This window comes from Oncorhynchus tshawytscha, linkage group LG16 (genome assembly GCF_018296145.1).
Source record: "Oncorhynchus tshawytscha isolate Ot180627B linkage group LG16, Otsh_v2.0, whole genome shotgun sequence".
Taxonomy (NCBI): domain Eukaryota; kingdom Metazoa; phylum Chordata; class Actinopteri; order Salmoniformes; family Salmonidae; genus Oncorhynchus; species Oncorhynchus tshawytscha.
In genome coordinates, this window is record NC_056444.1 from 53800366 (window position 1) to 53817842 (window position 17477).

General features: G+C 41.8%; 1 protein-coding gene across 2 annotated transcripts; it reads right to left on the reverse strand.

Moving 5' to 3' along the window:
- Nucleotides 1-652: 652 nt before the first annotated feature.
- On the reverse strand, nt 653-16449 carry plod1a (procollagen-lysine, 2-oxoglutarate 5-dioxygenase 1a). 2 transcript variants are annotated; one of them, XM_024375413.2, is made up of 19 exons: nt 16250-16449; nt 15331-15422; nt 15015-15145; nt 14292-14455; nt 13370-13482; nt 13107-13170; nt 11194-11291; nt 10916-11017; nt 9877-10008; nt 8677-8798; nt 8317-8421; nt 8004-8129; nt 7593-7734; nt 6547-6660; nt 4627-4692; nt 4083-4187; nt 3819-3965; nt 2614-2739; nt 653-1644 (listed from the first exon to the last, which is right to left on the reverse strand). In XM_024375413.2, the coding sequence occupies exons 1-19, from the start codon at nt 16341-16343 to the stop codon at nt 1489-1491; spliced, it is 2199 nt and encodes a 732-aa protein (XP_024231181.1). In that variant the 5' UTR covers nt 16344-16449; the 3' UTR covers nt 653-1488. The 2 variants fall into 2 exon arrangements, with proteins under 2 accessions (XP_024231181.1, XP_024231182.1); XM_024375414.2 differs by lacking the exon at nt 2614-2739 and adding an exon at nt 3035-3160.
- Between the last annotated feature and the right edge of the window lie 1028 nt (nt 16450-17477).

The following is a 17477-nucleotide window of genomic DNA, read 5'->3' on the forward strand; positions in this document are numbered from 1 at the left end:
TATACAGAAAGTACGCAAATAAATACAAAATATCGATAAATCAACACATTTTAAAATAATTCCAGATAAAGAAACCATATACGCCTTGTATCTCGAGAGACAATACTTTGTGGCTTGAGAGTAAATAAATAAATAATTAACTAGTAAGATCTATCAATAAATATTTCAAAAAATATGTATGGAAATAGAGTAATCAAAAAACAAACTGTAATCACTATAACGACAACACATCAGTTGAAAAGTCACAGCCTAAAAGCTGTTTCCCCAAGATACAGATATAGGATTATTTTCCCCTCCCCCAATTCAAACCTTAACCATTAGTGGGGAAAATGCTAAACTGACCCAAGATCAGAATTTAAGCCTAGGGGCAACTTCACCCTACCCCAGCCTAAACAGCAGCTACTGTCTAAATATTCATCAAAGTAAAGGCATTTGGCCATGAGATTTGTGGAGAAGCAGGTATTGTATACACTATGTTGGGACCAATCAATGAATATACATTTATTTAGGACATGTCATTGGCATAACCTCTGACTGAACAGTCCATTCTGTAATTCATTCATTCCGTTATCTTTGTTAGGGCCACAATAAAAACGGTGTTTTGGCTTTTGATACAGTACCAACTACTCAAAGGATTGGTTGCACAATGGAATCATAGTTTGGTTCAGTGTTTTATTGACAAATGACCAAAATATAAATTCTCACAACTATCTCTACTAGTGTTTACAACATTCTTCAGAGTATGCCCAGGCAGCATCAGATCAATTCAGTCAAACTTTGTCCTCAATGATTATTTGTCATGGAATGTTAAAAAAATGTATAGTTATTTAAGAGAAACATACAGTATATGTTCTGGTGCGCTTTCAGCAGGATGCAACGTTTTGGAACATTCTGATAGAAGTAGGCAATGTAGAACAAACATGCCTGTCTGACATGTAGAATAAGGACTCATGTCGGCTCTATTCATTGCATCGACAATGTTTGGGTGCTGAACATGGACTTGTTTTCAACATGAAAATGACAAGGGGCCTGAGAATGTGTTACGAGCTGTGTTCTTTAGATATTACACATTCGAAAAGCCACACGGAATCTTTGGAATAAACTCCTTTTATACAAATATCAAAATAATAAATAGGACAGATGTTTTAATAATCTCCAAGACCATGGTGCATTGCATACTGTATTAGGAGTGTATTTAGAAATGAAGGGCACTTTACAAATAAAGTTATTCTTATTGCCTCATACTGTATGTAGGAGTGTCTTGAATCAAGTTATTTTGACAGTTAAAATAATAATACTAAAACAGTACATTTGTCTCACAAAAGTTTCAAATGACTTTCAGTGGAAAGGGGTTTCAAGAGAAAAGGTCTCCCGCAACGCCCACTTGGATTTGGCTAATGGAGTTTTCCTGAATTAACAAACGTTCAGTAAAGGCACCATAGAAACAACAGCTGACACCTGGAAGTGGCAGCACATTGCCATTGGCACTCAGGGGTCCACAAATGACACTGCGATGTATCGAGTGCCTGCAGTGGTTCGCAGGCCCTCGTGATAGTGGGTGAGCCGTCCAGGGTGCATGAGGGCCCAGCCTTTGCGGGGTGCCTCGACGGAGCAGTTATACCGTATGAACCTGCATCCCCCACCCTTCAATGGGAAAGCAAACAGACATGAAGTCAGGAAAGGTATATCCAGCCAGGAGATTCACATTCTATACATATAGAAACGTCAACTTGTCTAAGACTCAAGGTCATACTGCACAGGAGAACACTGAAGGCTTTCATCATAGGTACATAACTATGTGCAAATAACACATTGTGAACAGTGGAGAAACAGTAACTGTGCGGAAAGCACTTTCTTCTCAAAACAAACCAGATTATGCACCTATTCTTGTCCAAGTTCGAAAGATGCAGGGTAATGACACGGATGCAATACAACACATCTTCAAAAGCCTTTCAAATGATGGTTGTTGTTTTTTTTACGTGCAAAGGAGAAAGAATGAGAGTCACCAAAATGATTCTGATGAAAGCAATCTGGGGTGAGTTTCCCAGAAACATAAAGACCATCTTTAGCAATAAGATCATCTTAAATCCATTGGTGGGCAATGGAGGAACGAGTATCTTAATGCTAAAGACGGTCTTGATGTTTCTGGGAAACTCACCCTGGAATAATTGTATTCATAGAAACAAACAGTGATGAAAACATACAAAGCAACTAGTGGTCTGCATGCTTAGAACATTTCAGAAGACATACTGTACATTCATACACTTGCATTCCTACTTGACATAAGTTGATTGGCAAACTTGATTGCAACATTTCAGGAAAACACACAACTTCACTGATCTTTCTTTCTTTCTTTCCAATTTCACACTAAATGACCATATACAGTAGTCGGGTTATCCTAACCAATTGTAATAGATGTTAATAATAGTGGGGCGCAGGGTTTTAATTACAGAGGTGCCTGAGGGTATAACAAATCAGGGCACATCCATAAGTGTTACAAATATTACCATGGGGGTAGCCCTACAAGTGTTCACATATCAAAGTTGGTCCAACCCAGTCTTTAGAGGCCAACTCCCCAAGTCAATGTGTAAATCATCACACAAACACACTCACCTGGTAATCAAGCACTTTTTGATTGAGTGCAATATTTATAGTAAATGTGGACGCGTCATGGTGTGGCCTTAAAAAGGGCTGCTCGTCTGGCTTATATCTAACTACAAACGCCAAGTCAAACTGAGCCTGCAAAGAGAGAGACAGACAGAAAATACCAGAGTGATGCAAAGAGTCATGCCGCATTCACAAACGAGCCGGGAGGGCTGCCGGGACAGGCCGCATGCCCCTTGACCTCCTGGTTGAAACCTCAGCTAAGAAAAAGAAATAGCTCCCCGATTCCAGCATACATTCCCAGAGAAGAGACAGGAAAGAGGACAAAACACCTGCACCCTGTCCTCAAACAAGGGCTTAAGGGGTATTTGTCTAGGTTACCTGCCAGTTTAGTGTGTCTTACTGGACTGGACCCCTAATACTCATTTACCTCATAGTCAATTTCTTTGCTGTTGAGAGCTACATTAATAGTGAAAGTAGATGCATCGTGGTGAGGGGTGAGCAGGGGCTGCTCGTCAGGTTTGTACCTCACTACGAAGTTGAGGTAAGAGATACACTGATAAGAGAAGAGACGCATGTCAGGGTCAACATGGTAGAACAGAGGGACCCTGTTCTATACATAAGATTCTATTCAAAATATATATTTGCAATATAATTAAACACGTCTGTTGCATTTGAATTAAATGAATGATGCATTGTATAAATGTAGACCATTGTACTGTAAATCCTGCAGCATACAGTATAATTCTACATTTTGAAAACATAAATAAGAATATTAATATTGTTAACCTGTGAACAAAGTAATATTCAAAAGTTAATCAAAATAACAGGAGAGGTGTGCATTTAAACATATTTAGATAAACAAACATAACTCTACTTGGCTAAATCAACGGATATCAGGCCACAAGCGATAGGTAACAGAACGGTGCAGAAATTTGAGAAATATTTACATTTTGTGGGACTTACTAAAGCAAGAACCACGATGTACCATTATAACCACACAAACTACCCCCCAGCTGAAAGTGGAATGTAAAATGAAACTATCCTGATCATTTATGCATTCTCTATTGTTCTTCACGTTGTAATGATATAATTCAGGAGTTAAAATCCATGACAAATGTGTAGAGTAATGAAAATATGAATTTCTGTTGAGCTGTGCATAAATCCATCTAAAATGAGTACAAATGTGTGTTGTTGTTGTTTTTTTAACATACCTTGGTGTAGTATCCAGGATACATTGTCTCTGTGATTGGGGCTATGTAATCCAACAGAAGCTTCTGCCACTCTTTCTCATAATTGATTTGAGTCATGTGGATATCAATGGTGGGGACATTCTCATAGCCACCCTGGATCCTTGTGTCCTTCAGTAAATAAGAACATATAAAAACATGATACAATGCTCAAGTTACTACATTTACAGGTTTGTTAGGTAAGATAATAATTGTAGGCTACATTGGTTTAGGAGTATAAATACATACCGTATTTCGGCCACCTGACCACTGTCCAAAGTTTTCCATTTCTTGAACAATGTGGTCACATCCAATATCAGAGAATAGCGGGAACCAGTATACATCAGGGCAAGGCTGGAAGGGGGCAAAAAAAATGTACAATTGAGTGACCTTGCATTTTCAAAGAGTAGTAGATAGGTATGGAATTTCTACTCTCTCCATAAACAGTAAATTCTATAAATATTTTGAGCATGCAGTTTGTGGTCTTCATTTGTAGCCAACTGGACTTTGACCACCCGGAAATAGTCTTCTGTAGCTAAGTTGGTAGAGCATGATGCTTGAAATAGTGCGTTCGATTTCCGAGGCCACCCGTACGTAAAATGTATGCACACATGATTTGTAAGTCGCTTAGGATAAAAGGGTCTGCTACATGGTATATATTATTATATATTAAGACACTTCGGTTATTACCTTTATTAGCCATTATCATCATTTTATATAGAGCAATAGGCAATGTCAGTGATCTTGAGTGAGCATTGAAATATTATACTTTGATAGAAAAACAAGTACTCACTGTTTCAATCAGTTTGTCTCTCATTATCTTTGTGTAGTTCTCATGGATGTAACGCTCCTCCCAATCCTGAGGAAAATGAAGAATATACAGTGAGTGTACAAAACATGAAGAACACCTGCTCTTTCCATGACACGGACTCACCAGCTGAAACCAGGTGAAAGCTAAACTGAAAGCGCGAACCACCACATTTAACCATGGCAAGGTGACTGGGAATATAGCAGAATACCAATAGTGTAGTTATTCCCTCCGTAAGGCAATCCAACAGGCAAAACATCAGTACAGAGACAAAGTGGAGTCGCAATTCAACAACTCAGACATGAGACGTATGTGGCAGGGTCTACAATCACAGACTACAAAGGGAAAACCAGCCACGTAGCGGACACCGACGTCTTGCTTCTGGACAAGCTAAACATCTTCTTCGCCCTCTTTGAGGATAACACAGTGCCAACGCAGCTCGCTACCAAGGACTGTGGGCTCTCCTCCGTGGCCGACGTGAGTAAGACATTTAAGCGTGTTAATCCTCGCAAGGCTGCCGGCCCATACGGCATCCCTAGCCACGTCATCAGAGCATGTGCAGACCAGCTGGTTGTAATGTTTACAGACATATTCAATCTCACCCTATCCCAGCATTCAACACCATCGTACCCTCCAAGCTCATCATTAAGCTCAGGTCCATGGGTCTGAACCCCGCCCTGTGCAACTGGCTCCTGGACTTCCTGACGGGTCACCCCCAAGTGGTGAAGGTAGGAAACATCTCCACTACACTGGTCCTCAACACTGGGGCGTGCTCAGCCCCCTCCTGTACTCCCTGTTCACCCACAACTGCAGGCCACACACGTCTCCTACGCAATCATCAAGTTTGCAGACGACACTACAGTGGTAGGCTTCATTACCAACAATGACGAGACAGCCTACAGGGAGGAGGTGAGGGCCCTCGAAGTGTGGTGTCAGGAAATTAACATCTTACTCAATGTCAACAAAACAAAGGAGCTGATCGTGGACTTCAGGAAACAGCAGAGGAAGTACCCCCTATCCACATTGATGGGACCGCAGTGGAGAAGGTGGAAAGTGTCGAGTTCCTCGGCGTACACATCACTGATGATCTGAAATGGTCCACCCACACAGACAGTGTGGTGAAGAAGGTTGGCTTGGCCCCTAACACCCTCAAACTTTTACAGATGCACAATTGAGAGCATCCTGTCGGGCTGTATCACTGCCATGTACGGCAACTACACTGCCCGCAACCGCAGTGCTCTCCAGAAGGTAGTGAGGTCTGCCAAATGCATCACTGGGGGCAAACTACCTGCCCTCCAGGACACCTACAGCACCCGATGTTACAGGAAGGCCAAAAAGATAATTAAGGACATCTACCACCCGAGCCACGGCCTGTTCACCCCACTATCATCCAGAAGGCGAGGTCAGTACAGGTGCATCAAAGCTGGGACCGAGACTGAAAAACAGCTTCTATCTCAAGGCGATCAGACGAGTCAGCATGGGCCAGCATCCCTGTGGAACGATTTCGACACCTTGTAGAGCCCATGCCTCAACGAATTGGAGCTGTTCTGAGGGCAAAAGGGGGTGCAACTAAATATTAGGAAGGTGCTCCTAATGTTTGGTATACTCAGTGTAGAGATGCATTACTATATTTATTGTGATTAGACAAGTTAACCCATGAACAGATACAAAGTGTCTACATAAGCAGATTTATATAAGACAATGGCATTCTTACTGTTGCAAAGCACTGCAGAAAATACACTTGCATGTAATGACATGCAATAAGCTCTTCTTCAGCTGAGTGCTACAATTAGTCTTCAAACTAATTCAAAGTTGTGAGGTACATGATGCTGTTTAGGCCTGAATTGAGTCAAGGGGAGCCTTTGTTTTTTCCCCCCAATGACTACTTGACAACCCAATTCTCACCTTAGGGTTTTCAAAGATCTGCCACAAATCGTTGTGGAGATGGCTCATCTGGTAGTTTTCTGTCGACAGCATCCGTCCAAAGGTGTGCATATTCGTAACATACATGAAGACTCCCTGAGAAATTGAAGCAAAGGGCGTTAAAACTTTTTTTTTTTTAAATCATTTAGTTTGAAGCTATAATTTTTAAATATTTGCTACCTGGCCTAAGTTTTGGGACTTCTACAGGTTCGACGCTGTTTGGGTGTCTCACTTCTAACCAGAGTTTTGCTATCTTTTCAAACCTAAGCACCCGTGACTAATACTGGACACTGAAGGACTGAGAGCCAGACGAGACTTCAGAATAAATTACGATGGAATCCTACATGCCATTGCCTGCCGGTGCCCCCTTGAGCAAGGCACTTAATTCCTCAAATTTTTCCAAGGGGTGCTGCTGACCCATTGCTTTATGTTGTGAGCATAAAGACACATTTAAGTTCTCTGCAAGGTAATGGACAGTAAAGTATTCTTACATTTTTTGTTTTATTTTATATTTTACCCCTTTTTCTGCCCAATTTCGTGGTATCCAATTGGTAGTTACAGTCTTGTCTCATCGCTGCAACTCCCGTATGGACTCGGGTGAGGCAAAGGTCGAGAGCCGTGCGCCCTCTGAAACCCAACCAAGCCGCACTGCTTCTTGACACAATTCCCACTTAACCTGGAAGCCAGCCGCACCAATGTGTAGGAGGAAACACTGTGTCAGCGTGCACTGCGCCCGGCCCACCACAGGAGTCGCTAGTGCGCGATGGGACAAGGACATCCCTGCTGGCCAAACCCTCCCCTAACCTGGACGACGCTGGGCCAATTGTGCGCCGCCCCATGGGTCTCCCAGTCGCGGCTGGCTGCCACAGAACCTGGATTCGAACCCAGAATCTCTAGCGGCACAGCTAGCACTGCGATGCAGTGCCTTAGACCACTGCGCCACTTGGAGGCCTGTCATGCATTATTTTATGCCCAAAATGAAATGGAGAATTTGACCAATCAATCTATCATAGCTTTCCAACACTGACTTTGTTTCTGGCGTTGTGACAGAAGGCCATGTCGAGGTCCAGAGTGCCCGAGCTGAAGAGGTCGTTGTTGGAGAGCTCCTCGTGAAGGAGGCTGGCCTTCACCAGGTACACCTTGGTCAGGTAGGGGACATTCCACACACCACTGTAGTGACAAACTATATTTAGAATAGGCTTCCCATACATTGGGCTGGAAGCGCTCTCTAAAACAAGACTATGATACTGGCATGGAAGCTGTAGTAGTGTTGCCGAGTTTAGCAAAATATGATCCTACAGCAGGAAACAAGCATTTCTGCCCCCCGGGGAGAGTCATAACAAAAACCCATCAGACCTCAGCTCTCTATAAAATAACATTGTTCCATAATGACCATATTGGTATAATCAGTTATGGGAAATAATGTGTGTGTGACGTACACTCTGCGTCCTTGCACAATGTCCACATAGTCCTCCGACCTAGCGTAGTAACCATCAGCACTGAGTGCTCCCCAGAAGTTGGTCCACAGGCGGCCTTCTCGGGTTATCATGGGTGCAATTATAGGCCTGAAGGGTGACAGGGGATGATTAATCACGTCCCACTGAAAACCAGCTGAGCTTTGAGTGTATCCACCCAAATACACGTGTGTGTGTGTGTGTCCAGTATTTTTAGGAGAGCAGTTATTGCATGCATCATCAGAGATCGGGAATCTGGTCAGGCATAATCGACAGGCTCATTTTTATTGCCGCTTACTCATTTTGCTCGATGAGAATCTTTAGGGTGTCCTTGTTCTTCAGAACCACTTCGATATCCACGCTGAAGAAATACTCACAGTCCTTGTCCTGTCGGCACATATCACTGGGAACCAAAAAATAGGAAACATAGTAAACACACATTTATGGGGCAGTCCCAAACCTAACATTTTTTTTTCTTCATTGGGGATTCGAACCCAGATTGATACAGTGCATGTATGCGCTGAAGGCAGCGGCCCTAATCAGTAAACTACCCCATGTCACATGCTGAACATCTTTGAAAAACTTGGGAATAATGTCAAGCTAGGTTGTATGTGCGCATCCAAAGCTAGTGTGAGAGAGAAAGCCAAGGTGAACTCACAGGCCGAGGTTGCGGGAAGCCACCCTGTCCATGTTCTCCTCAGGCCCGATGACCTTAACATCCTGGTACTCTTTCCTATGGTCCTTCAGGAAAGAGCTGACCGCTACCTCGTGGTGCTGCTCCTGTAAGAGGACATTGTGGGACAGTAGCAAAGACAAGAGTTGTTGTGCTTCTGTAACAGTCTTAGTCACATTCACACATAGGAAAAATAAAGAGTTACAATGAGAGCATTACAGCCCACCAGATGTTTGAGGTTGATATTAAACAAAGCCATTGAGCTACAATGTGGGATATGGTAATCTGTTCAATGAAATCTGGCATTTCAATTCTTGATAAATATGGCTACCTCGCTCTCCAACCAAGGTGTATGAATTGAGGAGCAAAACTGAAGTAGAGATTCAGCAACTCTTGATGGAAATTAGAAGTGAATAGAAACGCTTATTTTTTTTAATGAAAGGAAAACCAGCGCGTTCCAGCTTTCGGCCTTCTTCAGGGTTTTCCCAAACTTCTATTGTCCACTAAGAGTTGCTGAATCTCCTCTCTACTTCAATTCTGGAAGACTAGAACTTATGAAAGCATCAACTTTTAACAACAAATTTCAAGTGTTGTAATACAACTTTGATTCATGTCAACATATCTCATGCACGGACCCTGAAGTTAAGTCGGTTGACCCTTGACTGGTACTTGCACAGATCCGACACATTCCTCGTCATTGTTATACTATCCACAGAGGCATGTGAGCACATGTGTGGATTGGCAACAATTCGGAGGGAGAAATGCACAAGAGGTTACTGGGTGTAACTAACACCGTGTTCCATTCATACAAGACCAAACGGTTACTCAAATCAAAAGAGAAAATATTTAATTATACACATTTATTAAAGGGATACTTGCATCTACTTACAATGATCTACTTCCCCAGAGCCTGATGAACTCGTGGATACAATTTGTATTTCTCTGCGTGCAGTTTGAAGGAAGTTAGTAACTAGCGATAGCGCCATGACTAGCAGTCTATGGTAACAGCTAGCTGCGCTAACAATCAATAAACTACCTGTATACTAGATGCAAAGACATCAAAATGGTATTCATGGGTTCACCTGACTCTGGGGAAGTAGATAAAAGGCCTCATTGACAAAACCCCAAAGTATCCCTTTAAATGTTAGATCGATGGTACTATGTAATAAAATATGTTTCTCTCACCTGGTTGTAGATGAAGAGTTTGAGTCGGTTCTTTGGGTATTCCAGTTTGAGCAAGGTCTCAAAGAACACACTGACAAAGGGGGTGGGCTGCTGGATGAAGATTCCAATAACCACCAGTGGGTATTCGCTCTCCTGTACAGTATTAAAAAGAATCATGTAATGACATTGTCATGTACATTGCAGTCGACTTGAAAACCTTGCATATAAAAATCAAATGCCTTTTCATTCAGTCCCCCCCAGAGAATCTTGTCACCCAACCTGCAATCAAGCTACATTGGCACACACCACAGGTGACCATTAATCGCACCGGTATACATTGCGTGTCGGCCGTGCGTGTCGTTTCCGACGCAGGTGTATTACAATTCATCTTAAGAGTGTATTCTCACTACGAGAGCTACATTAGAGGTTTAGAGAAAATAACCTCGGCTAGACCTTTTAGTGTAATGTAAACTTGTCACTTCCCCTACGGAGGTCGCAGGCGAGCCTTGCTCGAAAGTCACCCCTATCTGAGCAGTCAACAGTAAACAGAATGGTCTCAAGCGAAATGCTCCTACAGTAAAAATCTAAATGGCAGAGCAATGCTTTTGAAACAGCTGAAATGTGTTCCTTATATTTAAGACTTTTTTTTAACCTGAAATATAATGAGTGTACGGATAAGAAAATAAACCCTTTAATACTCTGCACACGGTTGTGAATTGTTGCATTATACAAGATAGTGTAATATGCTTAAGATGAAAAGTTGGTTAAGATGAAGTTGCTTGCATAGTTGAATAGTTTGTTAAAAGGATGCTTACTGGCTGGTGGCTATACTGGGATATTTACGGTAAATTTAAGCCGCGAAGCAAGAATGTCCATTGCCAATCCCCCGAACCTTCTCTAGGCATGTGAAATTCCGTTGCTCATGTCAATTGAAAAGTTTATGTACATATTAGGTCAATTGAAATTTCATCACGATACCTCTACTACAACTCTCTTCAATGAGAATACGCCCTAAGAGTATATTACCAGAATACTTCACATAAACAGATAGGCAACCCACCTTGAGTCCTGAGAGTGGCCGCAGGTCCTCAAGACACACACTGCATCCCGTCTCAAACGTCCACACTGTGGGGATGTAGTTGCTTAAGTAGTTGATCTGGAGCTTAAACAAGAAACATTTATTTTATTTTTACCACTTCCTGATACTGTTTATCTACCTTTTTCCAAATATTTGGATGATTATTTTGGTCTTACATTTACATTCTATTTATTGTGTCTGAATTTCAATAGAATTACAACGGTCAACAGGGGTCAAAGGGTCAAAAGTTGGAAGGTTACCTTGGTGGGCCCGTTGCCATGAATAACGACAGGTAATGTATCATACAACACATTTCTGGCCCGCACTTGCCCGTCCTCAAACTTCAACACCACCTCATCTAGGCGCAAACACACAAACCGTAACATCAGTACCAGTCCTGCGACAAAATGACTGGAACGAATTGCAAAAATCACTGACGCTGGAGACTTATATCTCCCTCTCTAACTTTATGCATCAGCTGTCAGAGCAGCTTACCGATCACTGTACCTGTACATAGCCCATCTGTAAATAGCCCACCCAACTACCTCATCCCCATATTGTTATTTTTTATTTTGCTCTTTTGCACCCCAGTAACTCTACTTGCACATCATCATCTGCACATCTATCACTCCAGTGTTAATGCTAAATTGTAATTACTTTGCCACTATGGCCTATTTATTACCTTCCCTCCCTAATCTTACTACATTTGCACACACTGTACATAGATTTTTCTATTATGTTATTGACTGTACGTTTGTTCATCCCATGTGTAACTCTGTGTTGTTGTTTTTGTCGCACTGCTTTGCTGTATCTTGGCCAGGTCGCAGTTGTTCTCACTTGTTCAACTGGCCTACCTGGTTAAATAAAGGTGAAATTTTAAAAAATAAACGTGTACATACCACTGCAACAAATTTTCCCCATGGGGACAATAAAGTCAGTAAAGCCTGCCAATTGTTGGCCGGCAACGTGTCTTCCAAGAGAGACTTGAAGCATGCCACTCAGTGGCTAATCAATCCACAGTACTGAAACATACAATACACTCAGGACATCATGTATTGGAGATGGATTTCATTACACAGTAATTCAACAGATTTTGTTACAAAACTAACAAACTCTGTATTTAATGTGTTCAGGGCTCACTTATAAACAATGCCTAGGTCTCAATGTAATTTACCTGTGTAAATTAAGGTTAGAAATAAAACAATTTTCCAAAGCTGACCTGCACCAAAAAAACATGTAGCAACTGTGGGGCGTTGCAGTTGAAACCGGCAAACCACCAGAGACGTCACCACTAACTACATTTTGCGAATGATTGCATGTCTCTCTCTGGGAGGTTGGATTCTACAACGATGCTGTGACAATTTCAGCTCTCTCCTTTTCACCTCAAGTAGGTTTCAAGACATGAACACAAACAAGCATGATCTTGCTGTCCCTCTCAAGAAGCTGACTATTATAGGGAAGTCTATAGCTATTAACAGGAAGCCATTGCTGTTGAGTTGGTAGGATGTAGCGTTTACTCCGCACGCCCACCTAACTGCAGCTGCTTAAAAAGTTTATACACATCCAGCCCTGTGCTTTGGGAGCATCTGGAAAAAGCATGGAGGAGCTGTGCCCGAACCCTCCCCCTTCCCTCTCTGGTCTACGTGAGCTCAGACACATCCCTCTCTCACAGCAAACTCATAAATTCCTAACGCAGGCTCAGCCTCAGCCAGCGGCATACAGGAAAAAGAGAGGGCGGGGAAGAGGAGGAGAGAAAGAGAGTAAAAGAGAGGGAAGAAAGGCTCAAAGCAGTCTGTCGGCTGAACCAGAAAGCCTAAGGATATGACAACCTGCATCACACTCATACACCTTCATCAAAGTCTCAATCAGCCAATCACGACTAACACAGTCAGGAAGTGAAACCAGAGGGAGGTCGCACTTTCCTCTTTTCTTCTCCAAGCATTTCTTTACAGAACGGGAAAAAGTGTAAACTGAAACAGCCGTTTTGATGTCCCAGGAGGGGGGAGGATCAACCATTTAAAAGCTGATGTCAGTAGGTTTCAGTGGTGCAGTGGCCTTTTCATTCGAAAATGTTGAAGTACATGTGTATACTTGTTGGTTAGAGGTGAAGTGGGAGACAATGGCGAGACATGCTCTAAGAGATAAAGTGATGTGTAATTTGTTAAAAACTCACCAAGGGATCCATGAAGATTATGAAACATTCGGCATCTGTTGTCCAGTGTTATATTGATGGATTTCTGGAGAGAAAAAACATATCACTTATTATGAAAAGAAAAACAGCATGAGGAAACATACTGCATAGATATAATGTTACAGTATAATACACATACAGTACTCATACCAAGAAGAAATGCATAGATGGTAAAGTGCTAAGGTAGTTCTGAGAGAGACCACTTAAAGAACCATAACAAGATCAGTATAGAGGTAGATTCCTACTCTTTTCTCTGGGTTGATATAAATCTTGGTGAAGAAAAGTTGATCACTGTCACTGTCCTCCCCTGTCCAGTCAGCAACCATCTCTTTGAGGTTAGGAACATAGCCAATGAATCCTAGGGACAAAGATAGAAAGTGTGAACGATACGGGTTCTAACCCCAAGCCATAAGACTCCTGAACAGCTAATCAAATGGCTACCCAGACTATTTGCATTGTCCTCCCCCCTCTCTTTTACACTGTTGCTACTCTCTGTTTATTATCAATGCATAGTCACTTTAACTCTGCCTACATGTACATATTACCTCAACTAACCGGTGCCCCCGCACATTGACTCTGTACCGGTTCCCCCTATATATAGCCTCGCTAATGTTATTTTACTGCTGCTTTTTAATTATTTGTTATTTACATTTTTTACTCAACACTTAATTTTCTTAAAACTGCATTGTTAGTTAAGGGCTTGTGCGTTCTACACCTGTTGTATTCGGCACATGTGACAAATAAAAGTTGATTTGATATGACAAAGACAAAGCAGTTTGAACAGTAGAACCGGAATTTCAAAAACAAATGGTCAATGTAATAGAGGTCCAATTCATGTGATTTCATATTCGTGTTTGGACTTCGGTCGCTCTGGTTTTCAGCAGCTGACTTAAACATTAAGATTATAAAACTGCCATTCACAATCTCAAACCTTAGTGGATAAACTGCCAGGTGAATTCATGCCCAGTTCATATGTCTTAGGCCCAATGTCCTCCTTTCTATAAAAATGACTGAGACAACTTCTAACTGGACTGTTACATGTCAACGTTTAAAAAGCAAAGCTGTGTTTGTTAGTATTAGTGTTTAACTGACAACAACTTGCTGTTGACAGTTAACAAAATGGCTGCCTTCCATTGCCTGGTGATCAAGAGGAGTGTGTTTACATACCCCCTGAGCCCAAAAACCTCTTCCCCTCTCGGAAGTGGGGGTGCTTGTCCTCCAAGTGTCTGTCGGGCCAGATGAGGGTCTCTGCAGAGAAGACCACCTTGTGTCTTGTCTGCTGGAACTTCTTCAGCAGCTCTTTGGGACCGGAGGCGAAGACAACATCATAGCTGGTCAGAGTGAGAGAAAAGAGAACCTTTATGAGCCTCATTGTTCAGGGGGGGATTTATTAGGATCCCCATTAGCCGACGCCAATGGCGACAGCTAGTCTTCCTGGGGTCTGACACATAACGAAAAAGACATTACAGACTAAATACTTTACAATTGACATACATTTAAAAACATTAACATTTAGTGTGTGTGTGTGTGTGCATCTATCAGTTCCACATACATGTCAGTACATACACACAAGTAGGTCACATGGGGAAGAGGCTATGTGGTGTTGCTTTATTTGTTTTTTGAAACCAAGTTTGCTGTTCACTTCCCCTATATGAGATGGAAGGAAGTTCCATGCAATCATGGCTCTGTATAATACTGTACATTTTCTTGAATTTGTTTTGGACCTTGGGACTGCGAAAAGACTCCTGGTGGCATGTCTGGTGGGGTAAGACCGGTGCTGAACCAGTCGTTGGGCAAGCTGAATTTTGATGTACACTGAATTTTGTGTGTGAATATATTCAATAATATATTCAATAATGCTGGTAAGAGTGAAGGCAGATTGAAGGCTACCTGTCAATGAAGAGGACAACCTTGTCTTCCTCCATCTCCTGCAAACCAGCTTTAAGAAGGCGCACTTTCTGACCCCCTCCTGGCTCGGTCATATAGTCCCCACCTTTCCATGGCTCCCCTCTGCCAAGCACCTTCAAACCCAAAGAGAACAACTGCAAAACACATTCTCCACAACAAAAATATATATACCTTCTTCAAAAAGGCTTGTTTCCTCACAAAGGTATTGATATTTTCCAGAGGGAGAGAGTGAATGGTTGCCAGTCATTGTCTGGACACAAATGTTGGATCAGTTTTATCTTGTCAGAACTTTCCATACCTTGATAGTGTAGTTAAAGTGTCGGGCAGACCTCATGAAACGCCTGAAGCCATCTGTTTCTTTGGTCGCAACAGTCACAACTAAAAGGTTGCCTGAAAGAAATTTAAAACAATGGAAGTATGTTATTGATGTGAGAATTGGCCCGTGTAGTGTGTGTGCAATGTAAAATCACATAAAACTTTAAGTAAACAGTCTGTACCAACCATGCTCAATTGGATAATATATCCAGAGGTGGTCTCTGAGAATGTATAGATGTGTCTACTTGACCATTGAAATGTTCCCCTTCTCTCTTATGATAGCATACTGTATGTCATTAGTGTATGTTTAATGAGTGTTTTCTTAAAACTGTGAAGTGATACTTTCCATCAATCTATCAATAAAGAAAATATTTCCAGCACACAATGCAATGTTGATTTATAGCTCAGTAAACATTATGCTAAACTGAAGTAGAAAAAAACATTAGTATGTGTACAGTAGCTAGAAAATTCCTACAATAAAAAAATATATTAAACTAGGCTAAAGTAAGTAACCTAATGTTAACTGATCTCTGCCACTTGCGCATAACATACTTCAACCCCTGATGAAATCCATAATATGCTATCAAGCATTGTAGGCCTATATTGCATCTTTCTTGACATGTATTTGTTTTCAATAGAACATTAGGCACAAGTCTGAATTAAATCAGACACGATCCAGTCCACGTCAGCGGCATGGAACTCTCGAGAACACCCGGTGGAACTTTGTATCTGCAATGCAATTGCTTTTTATCAGTCCGAGAGAGTTACATGCAAATTACAATGTAATAACGTTTGAATAGCGACTTCCATGACTCCATCTTTATATCTAGCGAGATTGCAAAATACTCAGCAACATTTAAAACGTTGGAATGCAAGTTGAGTTGCTATTTGAGCTGTCCTACCTTCGGATAGTTCTCGCTGTTCTTTACAACGTATCACTGGTAAAACCACAAGCAAGGACATCCAGGCCAATATTAATAAGGAAAAAGCTCTCATTTTCGGGTTAAATCTTCACCAATCCTCAGCCTAACACTTCCTTGGCGATACCATATGATTTTAGTCAAACAGTTGTGTACTTAAAGTGTTTCCAGATTTGATTGACACTTAGTAGACCAATCAGACACAAAAACCCGCCCAACCCAGTAAAATAAGCCCACTTTGGAGAAGCTTGATTAGGTTTTTTGTTGACCCGGTAGGCCAGAACAGCTGCATCAAGTGCACGATTTTTACTGCACCATTAGTCTTTAAAGTGAGACCTCCGCCGACCAGGCACAGGCAAATATGAAAATAAAAGAAATAGGCTAAGCAAAAATATCTACTCAAAATATTCTGTAAAAATAAAACACTATCTTGATGAGATAAGTATTCAACCCCGAGTCAATAATACATGTTAAGAATCATCTTTGGCAGCCCTTACAGCGGCGAGCCTGTAGGGGCAAGTCACTAAGAGCTTTGGACACCTGGATTGTACAATATTGGCACTTTTTTGTATTTTTCAAGCTCTGTCAAGTTGGTTGTAGAACATTGCTAGACAACCATTTTCATGTCTTGCCATAGATTTTAAAGCCGATTTAAGTCGAAACTAACCAGGCCACTCAGGAACATACAATGTCATCTTGAGATGCAACTCCAGTGTATATTTGGCCTTGAGTTTTAGCTTATTGTCCTGCTGAAATGTACATTTTCCTCCCAATATATGTTGGAAAGCAGACTGAAACAGGATTTGCTCTAGGATTTTGCCAGTGTTTAGGCTTATTCCGTAAATTTTTATTCCCCCCAAAATACTCTCTTGCTGATGACATGACGAGCAGTCCATAACATGATGCAGCCACCACCTGCTTGAAAATATGACTGGTAACCTTACTTACATGCTGACCAGACTGGACACGTGGAGTGCGCGAGCTTCGCAAAATAAATTTAGAAATCCATGTTATTCAATATTGCACACACACTGCTCTCACGCGCCACCGAGACAGAACTACCTTTCTATTTCTGACGCAGATCGTGCTGAAAGTCCTGCCTCTCCCATCTCCTCATTGGTTTATAGAAGCAGGTACCCACGTGCCATCTCCTCATTGGTTATACCCCACGTGGGTGATTGAAAGACAAACTGTTTTGCCGGAAGTCTTG